This window comes from Dendrobates tinctorius, unplaced genomic scaffold (assembly GCF_039654945.1).
Source record: "Dendrobates tinctorius isolate UK_male_01 unplaced genomic scaffold, ASM3965494v1 ptg000423l, whole genome shotgun sequence".
Lineage (NCBI taxonomy): Eukaryota > Metazoa > Chordata > Amphibia > Anura > Dendrobatidae > Dendrobates > Dendrobates tinctorius.
In genome coordinates, this window is record NW_027362087.1 from 84846 (window position 1) to 104221 (window position 19376).

The following is a 19376-nucleotide window of genomic DNA, read 5'->3' on the forward strand; positions in this document are numbered from 1 at the left end:
CTGTAATGCGAACAGCAGATATACAGTTGTGGCCAAAAGTATTGACACCCCTGCAATTCTGTCAGATAATACTCAGTTTCTTCCTGAAAATGATTGCAAACACAAATTCTTTGGTATTATTATCTTCATTTAATTTGTCTTAAATGAAAAAACACAAAAGAGAATGAAGCAAAAAGCAAAACATTGATCATTTCACACAAAACTCCAAAAATGGGCCAGACAAAAGTATTGGCACCCTCAGCCTAATACTTGGTTGCACAACCTTTAGCCAAAATAACTGCGACCAACCGCTTCTGGTAACCATCAATGAGTTTCTTACAATGCTCTGCTGGAATTTTAGACCATTCTTCTTTGGCAAACTGCTCCAGGTCCCTGATATTTGAAGGATGCCTTCTCCAAACTGCCACTTTTAGATCTCTCAACAGGTGTTTTATGGGATTCAGGTCTGGACTCATTGCTGGCCACCTTAGAAGTCTCCAATGCTTTCTCTCAAACCATTTTCTAGTGCTTTTTGAAGTGTGTTTTGGGTGATTGTCCTGCTGGAAGACCCATGACCTCTGAGGGAGACCCAGCTTTCTCACACTGGGCCCTACATTATGCTGCAAAATTTGTTGGTAGTCTTCAGTCTTCATAATGCCATGCACACGTTCAAGCAGTCCAGTGCCAGAGGCAGCAAAGCAACCCCAAAACATCAGGGAACCTCCGCCATGTTTGACTGTAGGGACCGTGTTCTTTTCTTTGAATGCCTCTTTTTTTCTCCTGTAAACTCTATGTTGATGCCTTTGCCCAAAAAGCTCTACTTTTGTCTCATCTGACCAGAGGACATTCTTCCAAAACGTTTTAGGCTTTTTCAGGTAAGTTTTGGCAAACTCCAGCCTGGCTTTTTTATGTCTCGCGGTAAGAAGTGGGGTCTTCCTGGGTCTCCTACCATACAGTCCCTTTTCATTCAGACGCCGACGGATAGTACGGGTTGACACTGTTGTACCCTCGGACTGCAGGGTAGCTTGAACTTGTTTGGATGTTAGTCGAGGTTCTTTATCCAACATCCGCACAATCTGGCGTTGAAATCTCTTTGTCAATTTTTCTTTTCCGTCCACATCTAGGGAGGTTAGCCACAGTGCCATGGGCTTTACACTTCTTGATGACACTGCGCACGGTAGACACCGGAACATTCAGGTCTTTGGAAATGGACTTGTAGCCTTGAGATTGCTCATGTTTCCTCACAATTTGGTTTCTCAAGTCCTCAGACAGTTCTTTGGTCTTCTTTCTTTTCTCCATGCTCAATGTGGTACACACAAGGACACAGGACAGAGGTGGAGTCAACTTTAATCCATGTCACCTGGCTGCAAGTGTGATTTAGTTATTGCCAACACCTGTTAGGTGCCACAGGTAAGTTACAGGGGCTGTTAAATACACAAATTAGAGAAGCGTCACATGATTTTTCGAACAGTGCCAATACTTTTGTCCACCCTCTTTTTTATGTTTGGTGTGGAATTATATCCAATTTGGCTTTAGGACAATTCTTTTTGTGTTTTTTCATTTAAGACAAATTATATGAAGATAATAATACCAAAGAATTTGTGTTTGCAATCATTTTCAGGAAGAAACTGAGTATTATCTGACAGAATTTCAGGGGCGTCAATACTTTTGGCCACAACTGTATGATACTGTTTGAGAAGCGGACAGCTCTATACGGTGTATGCATGGAAATTGTGAATCTTTGTGTATTTTTTTACGGAGTCACACACATATGGCATGTAGAGTTGAGCGAAACGGGTCAAAAAATTTCAAAAGTCGCCGACTTTTGGCAAAGTCGGGTTTCATGAAACGAAACCCGACCCTAGGATGGGGTCGGCCACGAGGTCGGCGACTTACGTGCCAAAGTCGCGTTTCAAAAGTTTGTTTTGCGCTCTTTTTCAGCCAATCAGGATCCACAGACACTGTGGGCAACGTGATGACATAGACAGGGGTCACCACCATCTTTCAGAAGGGCATGCAAGTGATTGGCTTGCTTTGGTGGGCGTCACAGGGGTTATAAAAGGGCGTGCACGCCGACCGCCATCTTACTTCTGCCGATCTTAGCATAGGGAGAGGTTGCTGATTCTGTAGGGAGAGCGTTAGGCAGGGAAGAAGAAAAAAAAACTGCTTCTGCTGCTAGCGATTTTGCCTGTACAACACACCAGTCACTGTGTGTGCAGTGCAAGGGGAGGCTATATTGTGGTGGATCAGCGGTGTTGGTTGTTAGGCTGCCTTCTAAGGCTTCCTGACAGCTGCATTGCTGTTTACCCACTGCTCTGCAAACTGCTTTTTTAAAAGCAATCCCAATTTTATTTTTGTCCTGCTGAGGTACTGAGCGTGCATTTTTTCACACCATACAGCATCAGTGGGCCTCACACAATCCAAAAGTGTCCAGTGTCCACTAGTGTCTGCAGAAATTCAAAATCTCCCATATCCTGTAGTCACTTTTTTCACACCTGTGCCATCGAGCCTGTGACATAGCGCTCTGATATTCAGTGGGCCTTTCACAATCCAAAAGTGTCCAGTGTCCACTAGTGTCTGCAGAAATTCAAAATCTCCCTTATCCTGTGGTCACTTTTTTCACATCTGTGCCATCGAGCCTGTGACATAGCGCTCTGATATTCAGTGGGCCTCACACAATCCAAAAGTGTCCACTAGTGTCTGCAGAAATTCAAAATCTCCCTTATCCTGTAGTCACTTTTTTCACACCTGTGCCATCGAGCTTGTGACATAGCGCTCTGATATTCAGTGGGCCTCACACAATCCAAAAGTGTCCAGTGTCCACTAGTGTGTGCAGAAATTCAAAATCTCCCTTATCCTGTAGTCACTTTTTTTACACCTGTGCCATCGAGCCTGTGACATAGCGCTCTGATATTCAGTGGGCCTCACACAATCCAAAAGTGTCCAGTGTCCACTAGTGTCTGCAGAAATTCAAAATCTCCCTTATCCTGTAGTCACTTTTTTCACACCTGTGCCATCGAGCTTGTGACATAGCGCTCTGATATTCAGTGGGCCTCACACAATCCAAAAGTGTCCAGTGTCCACTAGTGTGTGCAGAAATTCAAAATCTCCCTTATCCTGTAGTCACTTTTTTTACACCTGTGCCATCGAGCCTGTGACATAGCGCTCTGATATTCAGTGGGCCTCACACAATCCAAAAGTGTCCAGTGTCCACTAGTGTCTGCAGAAATTCAAAATCTCCCATATCCTGTAGTCACTTTTTTCACACCTGTGCCATCGAGCCTGTAACATAGCGCTCTGATATTCAGTGGGCCTTTCACAATCCAAAAGTGTCCAGTGTCCACTAGTGTCTGCAGAAATTCAAAATCTCCCTTATCCTGTGGTCACTTTTTTCACACCTGTGCCATCGAGCCTGTGACATAGCGCTCTGATATTCAGTGGGCCTCACACAATCCAAAAGTGTCCAGTGTCCACTAGTGTCTGCAGAAATTCAAAATCTCCCTTATCCTGTAGTCACTTTTTTCACACCTGTGCCATCGAGCTTGTGACATAGCGCTCTGATATTCAGTGGGCCTCACACAATCCAAAAGTGTCCAGTGTCCACTAGTGTGTGCAGAAATTCAAAATCTCCCTTATCCTGTAGTCACTTTTTTTACACCTGTGCCATCGAGCCTGTGACATAGCGCTCTGATATTCAGTGGGCCTCACACAATCCAAAAGTGTCCAGTGTCCACTAGTGTCTGCAGAAATTCAAAATCTCCCTTATCCTGTAGTCACTTTTTTTCACACCTGTGCCATCGAGCTTGACATAGCGCTCTGATATTCAGTGGGCCTCACACAATCCAAAAGTGTCCAGTGTCCACTAGTGTGTGCAGAAATTCAAAATCTCCCTTATCCTGTAGTCACTTTTTTTACACCTGTGCCATCGAGCCTGTGACATAGCGCTCTGATATTCAGTGGGCCTCACACAATCCAAAAGTGTCCAGTGTCCACTAGTGTCTGCAGAAATTCAAAATCTCCCTTATCCTGTAGTCACTTTTTTTTACACCTGTGCCATCGAGCCTGTGACATAGCGCTCTGATATTCAGTGGGCCTCACACAATCCAAAAGTGTCCAGTGTCCACTAGTGTGTGCAGAAATTCAAAATCTCCCTTATCCTGTAGTCACTTTTTTCACACCTGTGCCATCGAGCCTGTGACATAGCGCTCTGATATTCAGTGGGCCTCACACAATCCAAAAGTGTCCAGTATCCACTAGTGTCTGCAGAAATTCAAAATCTCCCATATCCTGTAGTCACTTTTTTCACACCTGTGCCATCGAGCCTGTGACATAGCGCTCTGATATTCAGTGGGCCTCACACAATCCAAAAGTGTCCAGTATCCACAAGTGTTTGCAGAAATTCAAAATCTCCCCTGTCCTATAGACACCTTGTACCTTGTTTTACATTACTATATAGTTTGTTGGATTTTGTCTACATTTCTAGCAAAAATGAGGAAGGCTGGTGGAAGAGGCCGTGGAATTGGGCGGGGGTTGGCAGCTGGTAATGATGGTGTTGGTGGTGGATCTGATGGTAGTGGCAAAAGCAAAATAGGACCGAATGCAGGAGGTGTTGAGCCTGCGTCATCATCTGGCTCCATAAGGCCTCGAAGGCTTAGTTTTCTAGGAGTTGGCAAACCGCTTTTAAAGCCAGAGCTTCAGGAAAAAGTTTTGTCTTACATTGCTGACTCAGCCTCCAGCTCTATCGCCTCCTCTTCTGAAGTTGTAAAAAATAAAAGCACTGAGTCGTCATTGGAGGCTCATGTTCATGAACCACATCTTTCCTTGTGTCCTTCACCCCAACCAAGATTGAAGGATGACGCAGGCCATACTACTGATTACTCCATGGAGCTGTTTTCACATACCATGCCTGGATTATCAAGTGAAATGGTGAATTACCCAGGCCAAGATGAATCTGACATGGAGTGCACTGATGCACAGCCGCTGATAGATGATTCTGCTGGTACATTCACTCAGAGCACTACATTGTCCTCGCAGTGTACAGAGCCAGATTCTGACCCTGATGAGACTCAGGTGCCCCTTCCCGCACACTATACCACCATACACGGTGACACAGAGGAAGGTGCACATGACATTGAAGAGGAGGTGATGGATGACCCAGTTGTTGACCCAGATTGGCATCCATTGGGGGAAGAGGGTGCTGCTTCCAATAGCTCAGATGAGGAGGAGCATCCACAGCAGACATCGACATTGCAACAGCTGTTATCTGGCAGGCCCGGAGCACTCCAAAGACAGGTTCCAAAAATCAAAAGAGTTGCTGGACAGCTTGTCCAGACGGTCAAAAGATCACAGTGTGCTAGGCCGTAAAATGTCTGCCAAAGTAGGAAGAGTGCAGTGTGGCACTTTTTTGAACAAAATCCTCATGATCAGGCCAAGGTTATCTGTAAGAATTGCGCAAAGACCTTTAGCCGAGGGAAAAATCTGAAAAATTTGAATACCAGTTGCATGCTTAGACATTTAACCAGCATGCACTTGCAAGCGTGGACACAACACCAAACCTCAAGTGCCACATGTGCAACTGATCACAAAGAAGGTAGTCAGCAACGCTACATTGTTTCCCCCACTGTAAGCCCACCGGTTAGCACAGCAGCAAATGTTGAGGTGTCGTTGCAAGGCCACAGCAGTCAGGGAATCCCACTGTTATATCAACGAAATACTGAATCTAGGCCATCAGAAAGAACACCAACTCCATCACCATCATCAACCCTCTCTCAGTCCGCCCTGTCCACCGCTACTTCCACCATATGCAGCTCTCAAGTCCAGCTCACCCTCCCAGACACTATGAGTAGGTCAAGAAAGAACTCAGTCTCTCATCCGCGTACACTGGGTTTGAACGCCCACATTGCCAAACTAATCTCGTTTGAGATGATGCCCTATCGGTTGGTGGAAAGCGCAGCTTTCCGCGAACTCATGGCCTATGCAGTACCACGCTATGACCTACCCAGTCGCCACTTCTTCTCTCACAAAGCCATCCCAGCCCTCCACCATCATGTAAAAGACCGCATTGTCCATGCACTCAAGCAGTCAGTGAGTGGAAAGGTGCACCTCACAACTGATGCATGGTCCAGTCGGCATGGCCAGGGCCGTTACGTGTCCATCACTGCGCACTGGGTTAATGTGGTGGATGCAGGGTCCACAGGGGACAGCGGTGGTGGGACAGTGCTGCCTAGCCCACGGTATAGGAAACAGTTGGCTGTAGGCGTTCGACCCTCCTCCTCCTCCAGAAGCGAAAGCTCGTCCACAGAGCGCAGTCGTACGAGCACTCCATCTGCAGCTGCCACTGTTGCACACGAGGTGTCCCCCTATCGAGCAGCTAGTGGAAAGCATCAGCAGGCTGTGTTGCAGATGATGTGTTTGGGCGACAGACACACCGCCGAGGTGCTGGCCGAGTACTTTCAGCGACAAACTGAGTCATGGCTGGGCAGTGTACATCTTGAGGCAGGCAAGGTAGTTAGTGATAACGGCCTTAATTTTGTGGCAGCCATAGCCCTTTCAAAACTCAGCCACATACCTTGCTTGGCTCACACCTTGAACCTCGTGGTGCAGTGCTTCCTCAAAAATTATCCGGAGTTAACAGCCCTGCTCCAGAAGGTGCGAAGACTGTGCGCGCACATCCGCCGGTCGCCTGTACACTCCGTTCGTATGCAGAAGCTGCAGCGATTGCTCCACCTTCCCAACCACCGCCTCATTATCGACATTGCAACACTGTGGAACTCCACCCTGCACATGGTGGAGCGGCTGTGCGAGCAGAGGCAGGCCATAATGCATTTGTGGGAGGATACACGGCCAGGCACTTTGAGAGCAGACATGGAGTTGACAGGTGTGCAGTGGTCGAAGCTGAAAGACCTCTGTAAAGTCCTTCAGTGTTTTGAGGAATGCACACGGCTGGTAAGCGCAGATGACGCCATCCTAAGCATGAGCATCCCACTTATGCGTCTGCTCATGCAAACTTTGACGCACCTTAAGGAGCAGGCGTCTGCAGCCAATGTTGATGAGGAGGAAGAGGAGGAGGGTTTGTGCTGACTGGAGGGATGTGGATTTGCCAGAAAGTGCTCCTCCACCCAGCACTCGCAGTGCATCATTGACACCGGGAACATTGGCCCACATGTCAGATTATGTCTTGCAGATCCTAAAAAGGGACCCCCGCATTGCCAAATGATGAACGATGACGACTACTGGTTGGCCAGCATCCTGGATCCACGCTATAAAGGCAAATTACAAAACATCATGCCACAGGAGAACCTTGACCTAATATTGGCTAATAAACAAGCAACTCTCGTAAATCGGTTGCTTGAGGCATTCCCAGCACACAGCAGCGGTGATGGTTCTCACACGAGCCGTTCGGGCCGGGGGCAGCTTGGCAGAGGTGTTCATGGTGCACACAGCAGAAGTGGCGTTGGAGACAGGGGTTTCATGACAATGTTGTGGACTGATTTTTCATGGACCGCTCACACAACTGGTAATACTGCATCGATGGAAAGTGACAGGAGACAGCAGTTGTCAACTATGGTTACAAACTACTTTTCCTCCCATATCGATGTTCTCCCACACAGGTCATTCCCCTTTGACTATTGGGCCGCTAAACTGGACACCTGGCCTGAATTGGCCCAATATGCCTTACAGGAGCTCGCATGCCCAGCTGCAAGTGTGCTATCGGAAAGAGTCTTCAGTGCAGCTGGATCAATCCTGACAGAAAAAAGGACCCGTCTGTCAACCCAAAATGTGGATGATCTAACCTTCATTAAAATGAACCATGCATGGGTTTCCAAGGATTTTGTCCCACCTTCCCCTGATGACACATAGGGTGACAGAAAAATGGCTTGCTTTGGTCCACCTATTCCTGGGACTTGACCTATTTTGCCTTTTGCATCAGCTGAATGTCCAACATCAACATATGCCACTTTCTAAAACTCCCTAACTGTGCTGCCTCCCCCCCCCCATGGCCGGGGTCACCACATAGCGCACGACACCGTGCGAGTGCCGTTGCCCTGGACAGGTGGGTAGGCCGACTCTTGGGCGCGGGCACTGGCACAGGGTCCCTCATAGTGCAATCAAGTGTCTCTGACGGTGGTGGTGCACACCCGCCGTCAGACACACCGCCGTACTATGAGGGGCCCAGTGCCAGTACCGACGCCCACGAGTGGGCCCCCCTTGCTTGGTCAGGGCCCCAGCATTTGCAATCTTTACCTCTCCCTGCTCCTCCGCTGTGTAGTCTGGGCCGTCAAATCCATACTGTGCCTGACACCGTCTGAGCCTGCCTCCTGATGTATAGACATATATTTTGAATGTGTACGCTACCCATACATGTTATCTGGGGATACGGAACCCTTTCTCACCTTTGTGCAATCACGTGCAATCCATACTGGGCCTGACACTGTCTGAGCCTGCCTCCTGATGTATAGACATATCTTTTGAATGTGTACGCTATCCATACATGTTATCCGGGGATACGGAACCCTTTCTCACCTTTGTGCAATCACGTGCAATCCATACTGGGCCTGACACCGTCTCAGCCTGCCTCCTGATGTATAGACATATTTTGAATGTGTACGCTATCCATACATGTTATCCGGGGATACGGTACCCTTTCTAACCTTTGTGCAATCACGTGTAATCCATACTGGGCCTGACACCGTCTGAGCCTGCCTCCTGATGTATAGACATATCTTTTGAATGTGTACGCTATCCATACATGTTATCCTGGGATACGGTACCCTTTCTAACCTTTGTGCAATCACGTGCAATCCATACTGGGCCTGACACCATCTGAGCCTGCCTCCTGATGTATAGACATATATTTTGAATGTGTACGCTATCCATACATGTTATCCTGGGATACGGTACCCTTTCTCACCTTTGTGCAATCACGTGTAATCCACACTGGGCGTGAGAATGGCTGGCGAGCTGTTAAGCAAGCTACAGCACCTGTGGTTTGCACACGTAAGTTTTTCATTTTTTCAGGAATGACGGTTAGGCCTAATTCCGGAACTGCGGTTGATCTGCACTTACTGGGAAATCATCGTTCGCGGGTAATAATTGTAATCAGTGATCCCCATCACTAACGTTGTTCAGCGGGTTATCTGCACCTGTAAGCGACAAACGCTGGCCTTTTCAGTGTAGCGCACATGCAGCCATGGACATGTAATGGCATGACACACCAGGTATTGGCCAATCTCATGTGCCAGAGCCTCATGTGTCCCTCTAGTAAGCCGGACTCGGACCGCGGGGCATGACGGAGTCTCGTCCGTTAACGGAATTAAGCTTGCAATGTGTGCATCTGTTCTGTAGCTGGCATGGTTGAGGTTTCCCAGGTGGAGTTGAATTTAACCGTAGGCTCCACTCCTGGTGGTGCCCTTCTGGACATTCCTTTAAGGTTCAGCTTTGCAACCATACTGCCCACGTAAAACAAACACTTTGCCTTCATGAACGCTGTTTGGAGGGTCGTGACTCATGGGAATAACGCCGCCCAATCAGTTAACCTGCTAGAGAGATCCTTCGTTGCTCCCAAGCATGACATCACACTCCCTAGGAGGAAGGTATGCCACAGTGGCGACCGTACTCCTGGGGGCGACACAAGTGCACTGATGCCCAGCCACTGCTCGATGAATCTGCTGGTACATTGACCCAGACCACTACATTCCCCTCGCACGCTACACGGCCTGAATCTGACCCTGATGAAACTCAGGTTACCCTTCCCATATACAGTTCCATCTTACACGGTGACAAAGAGGAAGCTGCAGATGAAAGTGCAGGTTCGGCCCACCCGCCATCAGACACACCACCGTACTATCAGGGGCCCTGTGCCAGTGCCGTCGCCAACGAGTGGGTCCCCCCTGCTTGCTCAGGATCACAGCACTTGCAAAGTTGAAATACTGTGCAGTGAGATGGAAGATGGGGACGACGAGGAGTCCAGACAAGTACAGGGATTCCCTAGCGAGGAGACTTATTTGATTGTTTTCAATGTTGGGACAGCAATTTTTGGGGAGCACTATACTCTGGAGAATGATAGATGGGGCCCACCATACACTGGAACATTCCAAAGGTGGACATCAGACACTGGAGCAGCATTTACAGGGCCCATTATACACTAGAGCATTAGAAATGGGGCCCATTATGTTTGGAGCATTATTTGGGCCCATAAGACAGTGGAGCTTCATCCATGGGGACCAACATATACTGTAGCATTATGTGGAGCTCATCATATACTGTTTCAAACATTATATGGGACCAATGATTCTGTATGGAGAATGTCATGATTTGCAGTCTTGCCCTGTCCTGTATTTTGTATAATATGTCATTTAACTTTCCTCTGGTTCATTTGCTGTAAATTAACCATATCTCCTTCCCCCAATACTTGCAATGTCTTGTGATGTACCTGGACCATAATCTAATTTAGGCTTGTGTCAACAGCTAGTGGAACTTTGGCTATTGTTTTCCTAAGCAGAAGATAACCTACAATACACATCCTGTAGACTAAGTGGAGCCCTTACATTTCTAGAATCTTCTGATGGACCAAACCATTGAATAGTAGGTGTGACCCCTACCCCCCTTCAGATGGACTGATCCCAGGAGCCCTGACAATACATTCTTGCTTTAAGATCAGATGTGAGTTGGATGCTAAAAGAGAAGGACGAGGCTGTCTGAGGAAGCTTCGGCCTCTGTGTGATCGTGGTGGATTTCTGGGACTCTTAAAGGACTATGGTTTTGTGATCTGGCACAAGGATTGTCGGGAGGTGCCCCCGAATCAGTTTCCTGTGGACTTATTTTGGGACTCTGCAAATTACCTTCGTGTTGTTCCTGTTTTTTGGTCAATAAATCTGTTGGATTATTCCCAGGCCTGTTGTCCCTCCTTGCTCTGGAGAATACTCCCGTCACAAACTGGTGGCAGCAGTGGGATCAGAGCAGAAGGAATGGAGGACAACGGCCCATCGACATCTGGAACCAGCACCGCAGAGTACAAGAACTGGACTGCGGTGAACCTACAAACAAAGGCCCGTGAACTGGGAGTCAGCTACAAGGGACTCTCCAAGGAGCAGCTGATTGAGGCTTTGGAAGCAGTTCACCTGCAAGATGATGCTGAGGAAGGATCCTCACAGCAAAGAGAGGAAAGGCGGCAGTCGGAGGTAAATACCCAAAAAAGTCAGTGGGTTGTGTGGTACGAGGAGGAGATGGCCTTGCTGGGAGAAGAGGCTACCATAGAAGATAAGAGGGAGGTCATGCGCACAGCCAAGGAGAGGCAGCGCAGGATGGAGGAGAGGGCAATGCTGGAGAGGGAGATCACTTTGGAGGCAGCGAGAAGCTCCAGACAGACTGTACCCACAGCATCCCCCATGAGGGAACTCCCCAGAGTGTCCCGCAAAGACTTCAAGCCGTTTAATGAGGCTTCCGGTGACATTGAGGGCTTCTTCCTGGACTTTGAGCATCAGTGTCGATTAATGGAAGTCCCGGAAAGGGAGCGCGTCCGACATCTTGTGGGGCTCTTAGAGGGTGGAGCTGCCGCAGCCTATAGAGCTATGGACCCTCGGTTGAACTGTGAGTATACGGAGATTAAACAGACTATTCTAGAACATTATGCTGTGACCCCAGACACTTACAGGACTCAGTTCCGTACTTTAGCCTGTGATGAGGAAGTGTCCTTCAAGATGTATGCTCACAAACTCAAACATATATGTCATCGCTGGCTGGAGGCAGAGGAGGCAATAACCTGGGAAACGTTCCTGCAGGTCATCCTAAAAGAGCAGTTTTATTTTAAGTGCCCCGCTGAGATCCGGGAATGGGTGCGTGAAAGGAGACCAGCAACAGTGGAGGAAGCTGCAGCTCTAGCTGATGAGGCTCTCACCATCAAGCCTCAGTGGAAAAAATTACTACTCAGGGAGAAAAACACTACCAGCCCCCCAACGCTGGCAGCCCCTGGTCCTTCTGCCTCCAATATTCACCATCCCACTAGACCATCAACTCATGGTGACCTTCGTGTGACTGTGCCTCGCATTACTCCTGCTCCACCTTTGGGACTACGACGTGGAGGAAGAATCCCAGAGCGCAGATGCTATGGATGTGGGCAGCCCGGGCATATGCAATTCCAATGTCCAGGTGTACGGAGGCAGAACACCTACAGACCGCCTTTGCCTGTTCATTATCTACAGACCCCCTCACCTGGAGAAGAGATGGATTCAGTGCCTGAGGACTTGCCAAGTGACTCTGATATCCTGGCTTCCCTACCAGGAGTCTATGGGGTGCGAGCCCCAGCCACCTGTTCTTCTGATCTTCAGCACAAACATCTACAGGAGGTCGTGCTGGATGGTCAAAAAGTTGTTGGCTTCCGTGACACTGGGGCTTTTCTCACCATAGCCGATCCCCGAGTAATTCAACCAGAAGCAATTCAAAAGGGACCAGGAATTGCCATTGAATTGGCTGGAGGTACCCAGAGATATATTCCAAGAGCGAGTGTGACCCTGGATTATGGCTTTGGGGCCAAACAATGCATGGTCGGTGTGATGAGCGGCCTCCCTGCAGACGTTCTTCTAGGAAATGATGTGGGGAATCTTCATTGCCACTTTGTCGGTGCGGTAACCCGAAGTCAAGCCAAGAGAGCAGCAAATGTGGACGTGTACAACCCATCCATGGAAATGAGGCCACCAGAACTGCCGTCACAGCCGGTGAGTGATTCTTCTTGTGGGGATAATATGAATGTTACCTGGGATAAAGTTCAGTTTAGACAAGAAGTGGAGACTGACCCCACCCTAGCTAGTTTTAGAGCTCGAGCTGAAATAGGGCAGCTAGGGGAGAATGGAGAAAGAATTATCAGAGAAAATGGACTTCTGTATCGGGTTACCAATGCCGACTCCCTAGATAAGCCCTGGACTTATAGCAAACAGCTGATTGTTCCTCAGAAATACAGAATTCCCCTATTACACCTTGCTCATGATATTCCTACTGCTGGCCATCAAGGCAAAACCCGCACCGAGAGGCGATTGACTCAATCTTTCTATTGGCCTGGGATTTCCCAAGCAGTGGCGCATTTCTGCCGAACTTGCGACATATGTCAGCGTAGAGGGCGACCCGGAGATCACCCAAAGGCACCCCTGCAACCGCTCCCTATAATAGAAGAACCCTTTCAAAGAGTAGCTGTTGATATCATTGGACCTCTGGCTAAACCAAGTAAATCTGGAAAGCAGTACATTCTCACTGTTGTGGACTATGCCACCCGATATCCAGAAGCGGTGGCCTTGTCAAGTATTTCTGCAGCCAAGGTGGCCGAGGCCCTGGTTACCATTTTCACCAGAGTAGGATTTCCCAGTGAGATCTTGTCGGACCAAGGCTCCCAGTTCATGTCAGAGCTGGTCCAGTGTCTGTGGCGCACCTGTGGAGTACGAGCGATCCGCACGACCCCGTATCATCCCCAAACAAATGGACTTTGTGAACGATTCAATGGCACTCTGAAGAATATGCTGAGGGCCTTCACTGACAGAGATTCAAACTGGGAGAAGTACCTACCCCATCTCTTGTTTGCCTATCGGGAAGTTCCCCAGGAGTCCACTGGGTTCTCCCCCTTTGAACTACTCTTTGGAAGAAAGGTCCGAGGACCCTTAACCCTGCTCAAGGAATACTGGGAGGGGCAAGTTGAAGATACAGGGGCCCCTGTTGTCCCTTATGTCCTAAAGCTGCGAGAAACCCTGGCCCAACTTGCTAGTTTTGCCCAGAGTCATGTGCGGATGGCTCAAACCAGACAGAAGACATGGTATGACCGTAAAGCACACTACCGGGAGTTTGTAGAAGGACAACAGGTCTTAATGATTGTTCCCCATCGGCAGAATAAACTGCAGACAACATGGGAGGGTCCCTTCCGGGTTCTCAGAAAACTGAATGACACCAATTACCTTCTTGCTTTAGATGATCAGGGGCTAAGACAAAAGACTGTCCATGTGAATATGATTAAGGAGTACCATGACCGGACCCTTCCAATGATAGCAAGCTGTCGGCTAGCTTCAGAGGACGGTCAAGAGGATGAGGACTCCCTACCTGATCTCGTGGAAGCAGCGAGAGCCCCATCCACTGTGGAACAGGTTCCTCTGGGAGATCACCTGGATTCCTTACAGAAAAACCAGATGCTGGGAGTGCTTCAACAGAGACGTGCTGCTTTCTCATCCCAACCAGGCCGAACCACCGTCACCCAACATCATGTGGACACTCAGGGCATCCGTCCCATACAACAGGCTCCTTACCGGGTACCTGAATCAGTTCGAAACACCATGCAGCACGAACTGGAGGAGATGCTACAGCTTGGGGTAATCCAGGCCTCCCATAGCCCTTGGGCCTCTCCTGTGGTGTTAGTACCCAAGGATGGGAGTACTCGATTTTGTGTGGACTATCGACGACTAAACGACCATACCGTCAGTGATCCTTACCCAATGCCTCGTATTGACGAACTTCTAGACCGACTGGCTGGATCCCGATATGTCACTATCTTTGATCTCAGTAAGGGATACTGGCAAATCCCTCTGACGGAGGAGGGGAGAGAACGGTCCGCTTTTATAACCCCCTTTGGTCTGTATGAATTCCTAAATATGCCCTTTGGAATGAAGAATGCCCCGGCCACCTTCCAGAGAATGGTGGACCAGATCCTCCGGGGATGTGGTGACTTTGCTTGTGCCTACTTGGATGATATCGCTATCTTCAGCCAGACGTGGGAGGAACATCTGAACCAAGTAGCCGTTATTCTTGACCTGCTTCTTGCAGCAGGCCTAACCATTCGACCAGATAAATGCCAATTGGGGATGGGTGAAGTCCAGTACCTAGGGCATAGAGTAGGAGGAGGGAAGCTCCGTCCCGAACCTGCCAAAATCCAGGCTATTAGAGACTGGCCTGTACCCCAAACTAAGAAACAAGTTATGGCTTTTTTGGGCACTGCCAGTTATTACCGAAAATTTGTTTCTCATTTCAGCACTGTGGCCAAGCCTCTTACCGACCTGACCAAGAAAACGATGCCCCGGCTGGTGATCTGGACTCCAGCCTGTGATGAGGCTTTTAACCAGCTGAAGGACGCTCTGGTCTGTGACCCTGTTCTGGCTGCTCCAGACTACAAGAGGAGATTCATTGTGCAGACGGACGCCTCTGCTTATGGACTGGGAGCTGTCCTCAGCCAGGTGAATGCAGCTGGGGACGAGCACCCCATTGCCTACCTCAGCCGGAAACTGCTGGACCGAGAAGTGGCCTATGCAACTGTTGAAAAAGAATGTCTGGCTGTAGTGTGGGCCCTTAGGAAACTAAGGCCGTATCTGTATGGACGAGAATTCACTGTCATTACTGATCACAATCCCCTCACCTGGCTGAACAGAGTCTCTGGGGACAATGGACGCTTACTACGATGGAGCCTGGCACTGCAGCCCTATAACTTTACCATACAGTATAGAAGAGGCAGCCAACACCAAAATGCAGATGGACTGTCCAGGCAAGAGGAACCCTGAGTCCTGTCAGCCATGCCTGTGTGTAATTAACCAGTGACCTGTAGAGGTCCCTAGTACGTACACAAATTGGGAGGGGAAGGGATTGTCATGATTTGCAGTCTTGCCCTGTCCTGTATTTTGTATAATATGTCATTTAACTTTCCTCTGGTTCATTTGCTGTAAATTAACCATGTCTCCTTCCCCCAATACTTGCAATGTCTTGTGATGTACCTGGACCATAATCTAATTTAGGCTTGTGTCAACAGCTAGTGGAACTTTGGCTATTGTTTTCCTAAGCAGAAGATAACCTACAATACACATCCTGTAGACTAAGTGGAGCCCTTACATTTCTAGAATCTTCTGATGGACCAAACCATTGAATAGTAGGTGTGACCCCTACCCCCCTTCAGATGGACTGATCCCAGGAGCCCTGACAATACATTCTTGCTTTAAGATCAGATGTGAGTTGGATGCTAAAAGAGAAGGACGAGGCTGTCTGAGGAAGCTTCGGCCTCTGTGTGATCGTGGTGGATTTCTGGGACTCTTAAAGGACTATGGTTTTGTGATCTGGCACAAGGATTGTCGGGAGGTGCCCCCGAATCAGTTTCCTGTGGACTTATTTTGGGACTCTGCAAATTACCTTCGTGTTGTTCCTGTTTTTTGGTCAATAAATCTGTTGGATTATTCCCAGGCCTGTTGTCCCTCCTTGCTCTGGAGAATACTCCCGTCACAGAGAAATAGATGGGCCTCGTCATGAGATGTAAAAAGTGAAGTATTTTTCATTGTACTATACCGCTATTTCTCTGCCGTATCGGAGCATGATGAGTTGTGGTATGTGTTAAAGGGGCGCTCTTTCGCCCAGGGCACATGAAAACCTGGAGCCAGCCCTACCCCCCCACAACTTTAGCCAAATAACCCCCATTTTTCAGTGCGTAACTTGTATTATGAAGTTAATTAAGGTTGACAAGCTTAAGTAAGAAGAATTGATGCTTTTGGCATTCAAATGGGCACTGTAGGTGTTTCCTGTCCTCCTCTCACTGCTGACTTTTATTCCCCATTGACTTACATTGGGTTTCGTGTTTCGGGACGACCCCCGACTTTTCCCTATAATTGGCCGATCTTGCTCGACCCGAGTTTTGGAAAAGTCGGGTTTCACGAAACGAAACTCGACCATAAAATCCAAAAGTCGCTCAACTCTAATAGCATGTATTTGTCCATGATACCAGCTGGTACACGGTAGTGTGTGAGGAGCGTACACCTCTATACGGTGTGTGAAAAAATGAACGCTCGGTAACTGTGCAGAAAAAAGGAGTAAGGCTGTGTGCCCACTATTTTTAAGCATTTTTGCAGTGATTTTCGGCGCGAAAATGCTGCGAAAACATTTAAAAAACTTGTATAAAACACACCCCATGCATTCCTATGGCATTCTGCACATGCTGTGCTAATGCTGCGCTTTTTTCCGTGGCGGAATCGCATCGCGGAAAAAAACGCAGCATGCTCATTCTTTTTTGCGGAATCGCAAAGAATTGCTGCGATTCCGCACCCATAGGAATGCATGAGAACCGCTTACTGCCCGCATGTGGCTATGCCCACCATGCGGGAAGTTAAGCGTCTCATGTGCGGTTGGTACCCACGGTGTGGAGGAGAGGAGACTGTCCTCCAGGCCCTGGGCACCATACCCCTGTAAAAAAGAGAATAAAAAAATCAGGGTATATTTACCTTCCGGCATCACGCGCAGCCATCCCGGCCTCAGCGTTCCCAGTAATGCCTTGCGGCAAGGTCCTGTGATGACGTGGTCTCGCGTTACTCTAGTGGTCTCATGAGATTGCTATAGCAACGCGACACCAACGTCATCACAGGTCTCGCAAGGCATCGCTGGGAATGGGAGCGTCGCTGAGAATGCGCGGGACGTCGGAAGGTAAATATACCCCGATTTTTTATCATTTTATCTTTTACTATTGATGCTGCATAGGCGGCCTCAATAGTGAAAACCTGCTCACACTTGTCAAACACTATGCTTGATGCGTGTGACCAACCTGTCAATCACTTTCCAAGTGATGCTTCAAATCGTTTGGAAAGTGCTTGAATATCGCACGCGAAAATCGCGGAAAAATCACAAACATAATAGCGGTGAAATCGCGAGGAAAAAACCGCGCGATTTCTGGGAAGGAGTCCGGTTTTCAGTGTCCGGATTAAAACGTAACGTGGGCACATAGCCTAAAACTATTTTTGCTTTGAAAAAAGCAGTCTGCAGAGCAGTGCAGCTATCAGGGAGCCTTATAAGGCAGCCTCATCACCAGCAGCGCTGCTGCACACAAATACTGCTGTGCTGTACAGTGACCATCGCTAGCAGCAGAAGCACAGATTTTTTTTTTCTTTCCTGCCTAAACGCTCTCCCTATTGAGAACGAGCAGCAGCAACCTCTCCCTATCCTAAGATCGGCAGAAGTAAGATGGCGGACGGCGGTCAGGGCTTTTATAGCCACTGTGACGCCACACAAAGCCAGCCAATCACTGCAATGCCCTTCTCTAAGATGGTGGGGGTCGCTGGCCATGTCATCACGCTGCCCACAGTGTGCGTCCATGATGATTGGCAGAGAAAAGGCGCTGGAAGCATTATGGGAAACGCGACTTTGGTGCTCGGGTCGGCGACCGCATGGCCGACCTCACGCTATGGTCGGGTTTCGATCAGCGAAACCCGACTTTAGCGAAAGCCGGCGACTTTTGAATTTGACCGACCCATTTCACTCAACTCTACTTACCACCATTGTCCTGGGCGCCAGCAGCGTGATCCCATGATCACATGACTAAAACAACGAACCACCCCGACGAAGGATATATTTTTCCAAAACGTGCGTCGGGGCGTGTTTGCAGCACACTACTTCTACTATTCACGACTTACAGGTATTTATGCTTTATTTAGCACGTTTTAGGATTTGTGGGTGGTTCGTTATTTTAGTTCAGCACCACATATCTATTGCTGTGCCATTGTTTTGGTACCAGCTCCATATTATACATGTACATGAATGGATTCTTTAATTATAGTAATCCCTATGCATTAGTACATTATTTATTTGGTCATTTCTAGCTACTTACCTGGTTTTTAAATATTTTTATTGATTTTTTGTATGTTGCCACCATGGCTTTAATCTACTTTACATAATGGTGTTAGCTTTATCGTATATATTAGTGGTTTGTGAGCTCTTTTATTATAGCTATACACATCTTTCGTTTGATGTTGTACAACTCTATGCCATCAATTAATAAAGGCTAGCTTTTAATTTTCTACACTCTTATTTTATTATTTATTACTTTTTATTTCTGTGCCTGCCTTTCCTTATCTCCCCCATTTCCAGGAGTTTTCTTGTTCACACAGAAGCGACCAGACCCCACGTGCGGCCGCTCCGCTCCGTCACCGCCGCCCGCTCCGTCACCGCCGCTCTGTCACCGCCGCCCGCTCCGTCACCGCCGCTCTGTCACCGCCGCCCGCTCCGTCACCGCCGCTCTCTCACCGCCGCTCTGTCACCGCCGCCCGCTCCGTCACCGCCGCTCCGTCACCGCCGCCCGCTCCGTCACCGCCGCCCGCTCCGCTCTGCCCGCTCCGCCACCTCCCCCTACGAGGGTTCTATGTGCGCGCTTCCGACCGCTTCAAGTCACATGACCGTCCATCACGTCTCGGCACGATCACATGGTGATGACATCACGCAGGTCCTTGTACACATGAAGTGTGTGGAGCCGCAGAGAAGAAAGTGACCAGAGAGATGTGACAGAGCGAGAGCGGAGTATACGGGGTGAGTGTACAGTGTATATACAGTGTGAGCGGAGTATACGGGGTGAGTGTACAGTGTATATACAGTGTGAGCGGAGTATACGGGGTGAGTGTACAGTGTATATACAG

At 48.6% G+C, this 19376-nt stretch overlaps 2 protein-coding genes across 4 annotated transcripts in view; both read left to right on the top strand.

The window, feature by feature from the left end:
* The first annotated feature begins 11351 nt into the window (after window positions 1–11351).
* Window positions 11352–15087, top strand: LOC141076748 (uncharacterized). Its single transcript, XM_073564036.1, has 2 exons — window positions 11352–12692; window positions 14978–15087. The coding sequence occupies exons 1-2, from the start codon at window positions 11367–11369 to the stop codon at window positions 15050–15052; spliced, it is 1401 nt and encodes a 466-aa protein (XP_073420137.1). The 5' UTR covers window positions 11352–11366; the 3' UTR covers window positions 15053–15087.
* A 3923-nt stretch (window positions 15088–19010) lies between these two features.
* LOC141076747 (oocyte zinc finger protein XlCOF8.4-like) overlaps window positions 19011–19376 on the top strand; it is a 213643-nt gene continuing 213277 nt past the window's right edge. Inside the window, exon 1 of one of the 3 annotated variants that reach the window (XM_073564034.1) lies at window positions 19011–19269. The gene's annotated coding sequence lies outside the window, so the exon portion shown is untranslated. The remainder of the gene's footprint in view (window positions 19270–19376) is intronic. The other 2 variants (XM_073564033.1, XM_073564032.1) reach the window with 2 other exon arrangements.

What these genes read in the sequence shown, in the direction of transcription:
- LOC141076748 (XM_073564036.1), top strand. Translation starts at nt 11,367, where the DNA reads ATGAGGGAACTCCCCAGAGTGTCCCGCAAAGACTTCAAGCCGTTTAAT. An exon ending in CAGAACTGCCGTCACAGCCG is followed by an intron (nt 12,693 to 14,977) that starts GTGAGTGATTCT and finishes TTCTCATTTCAG; the next exon opens with CACTGTGGCCAAGCCTCTTA.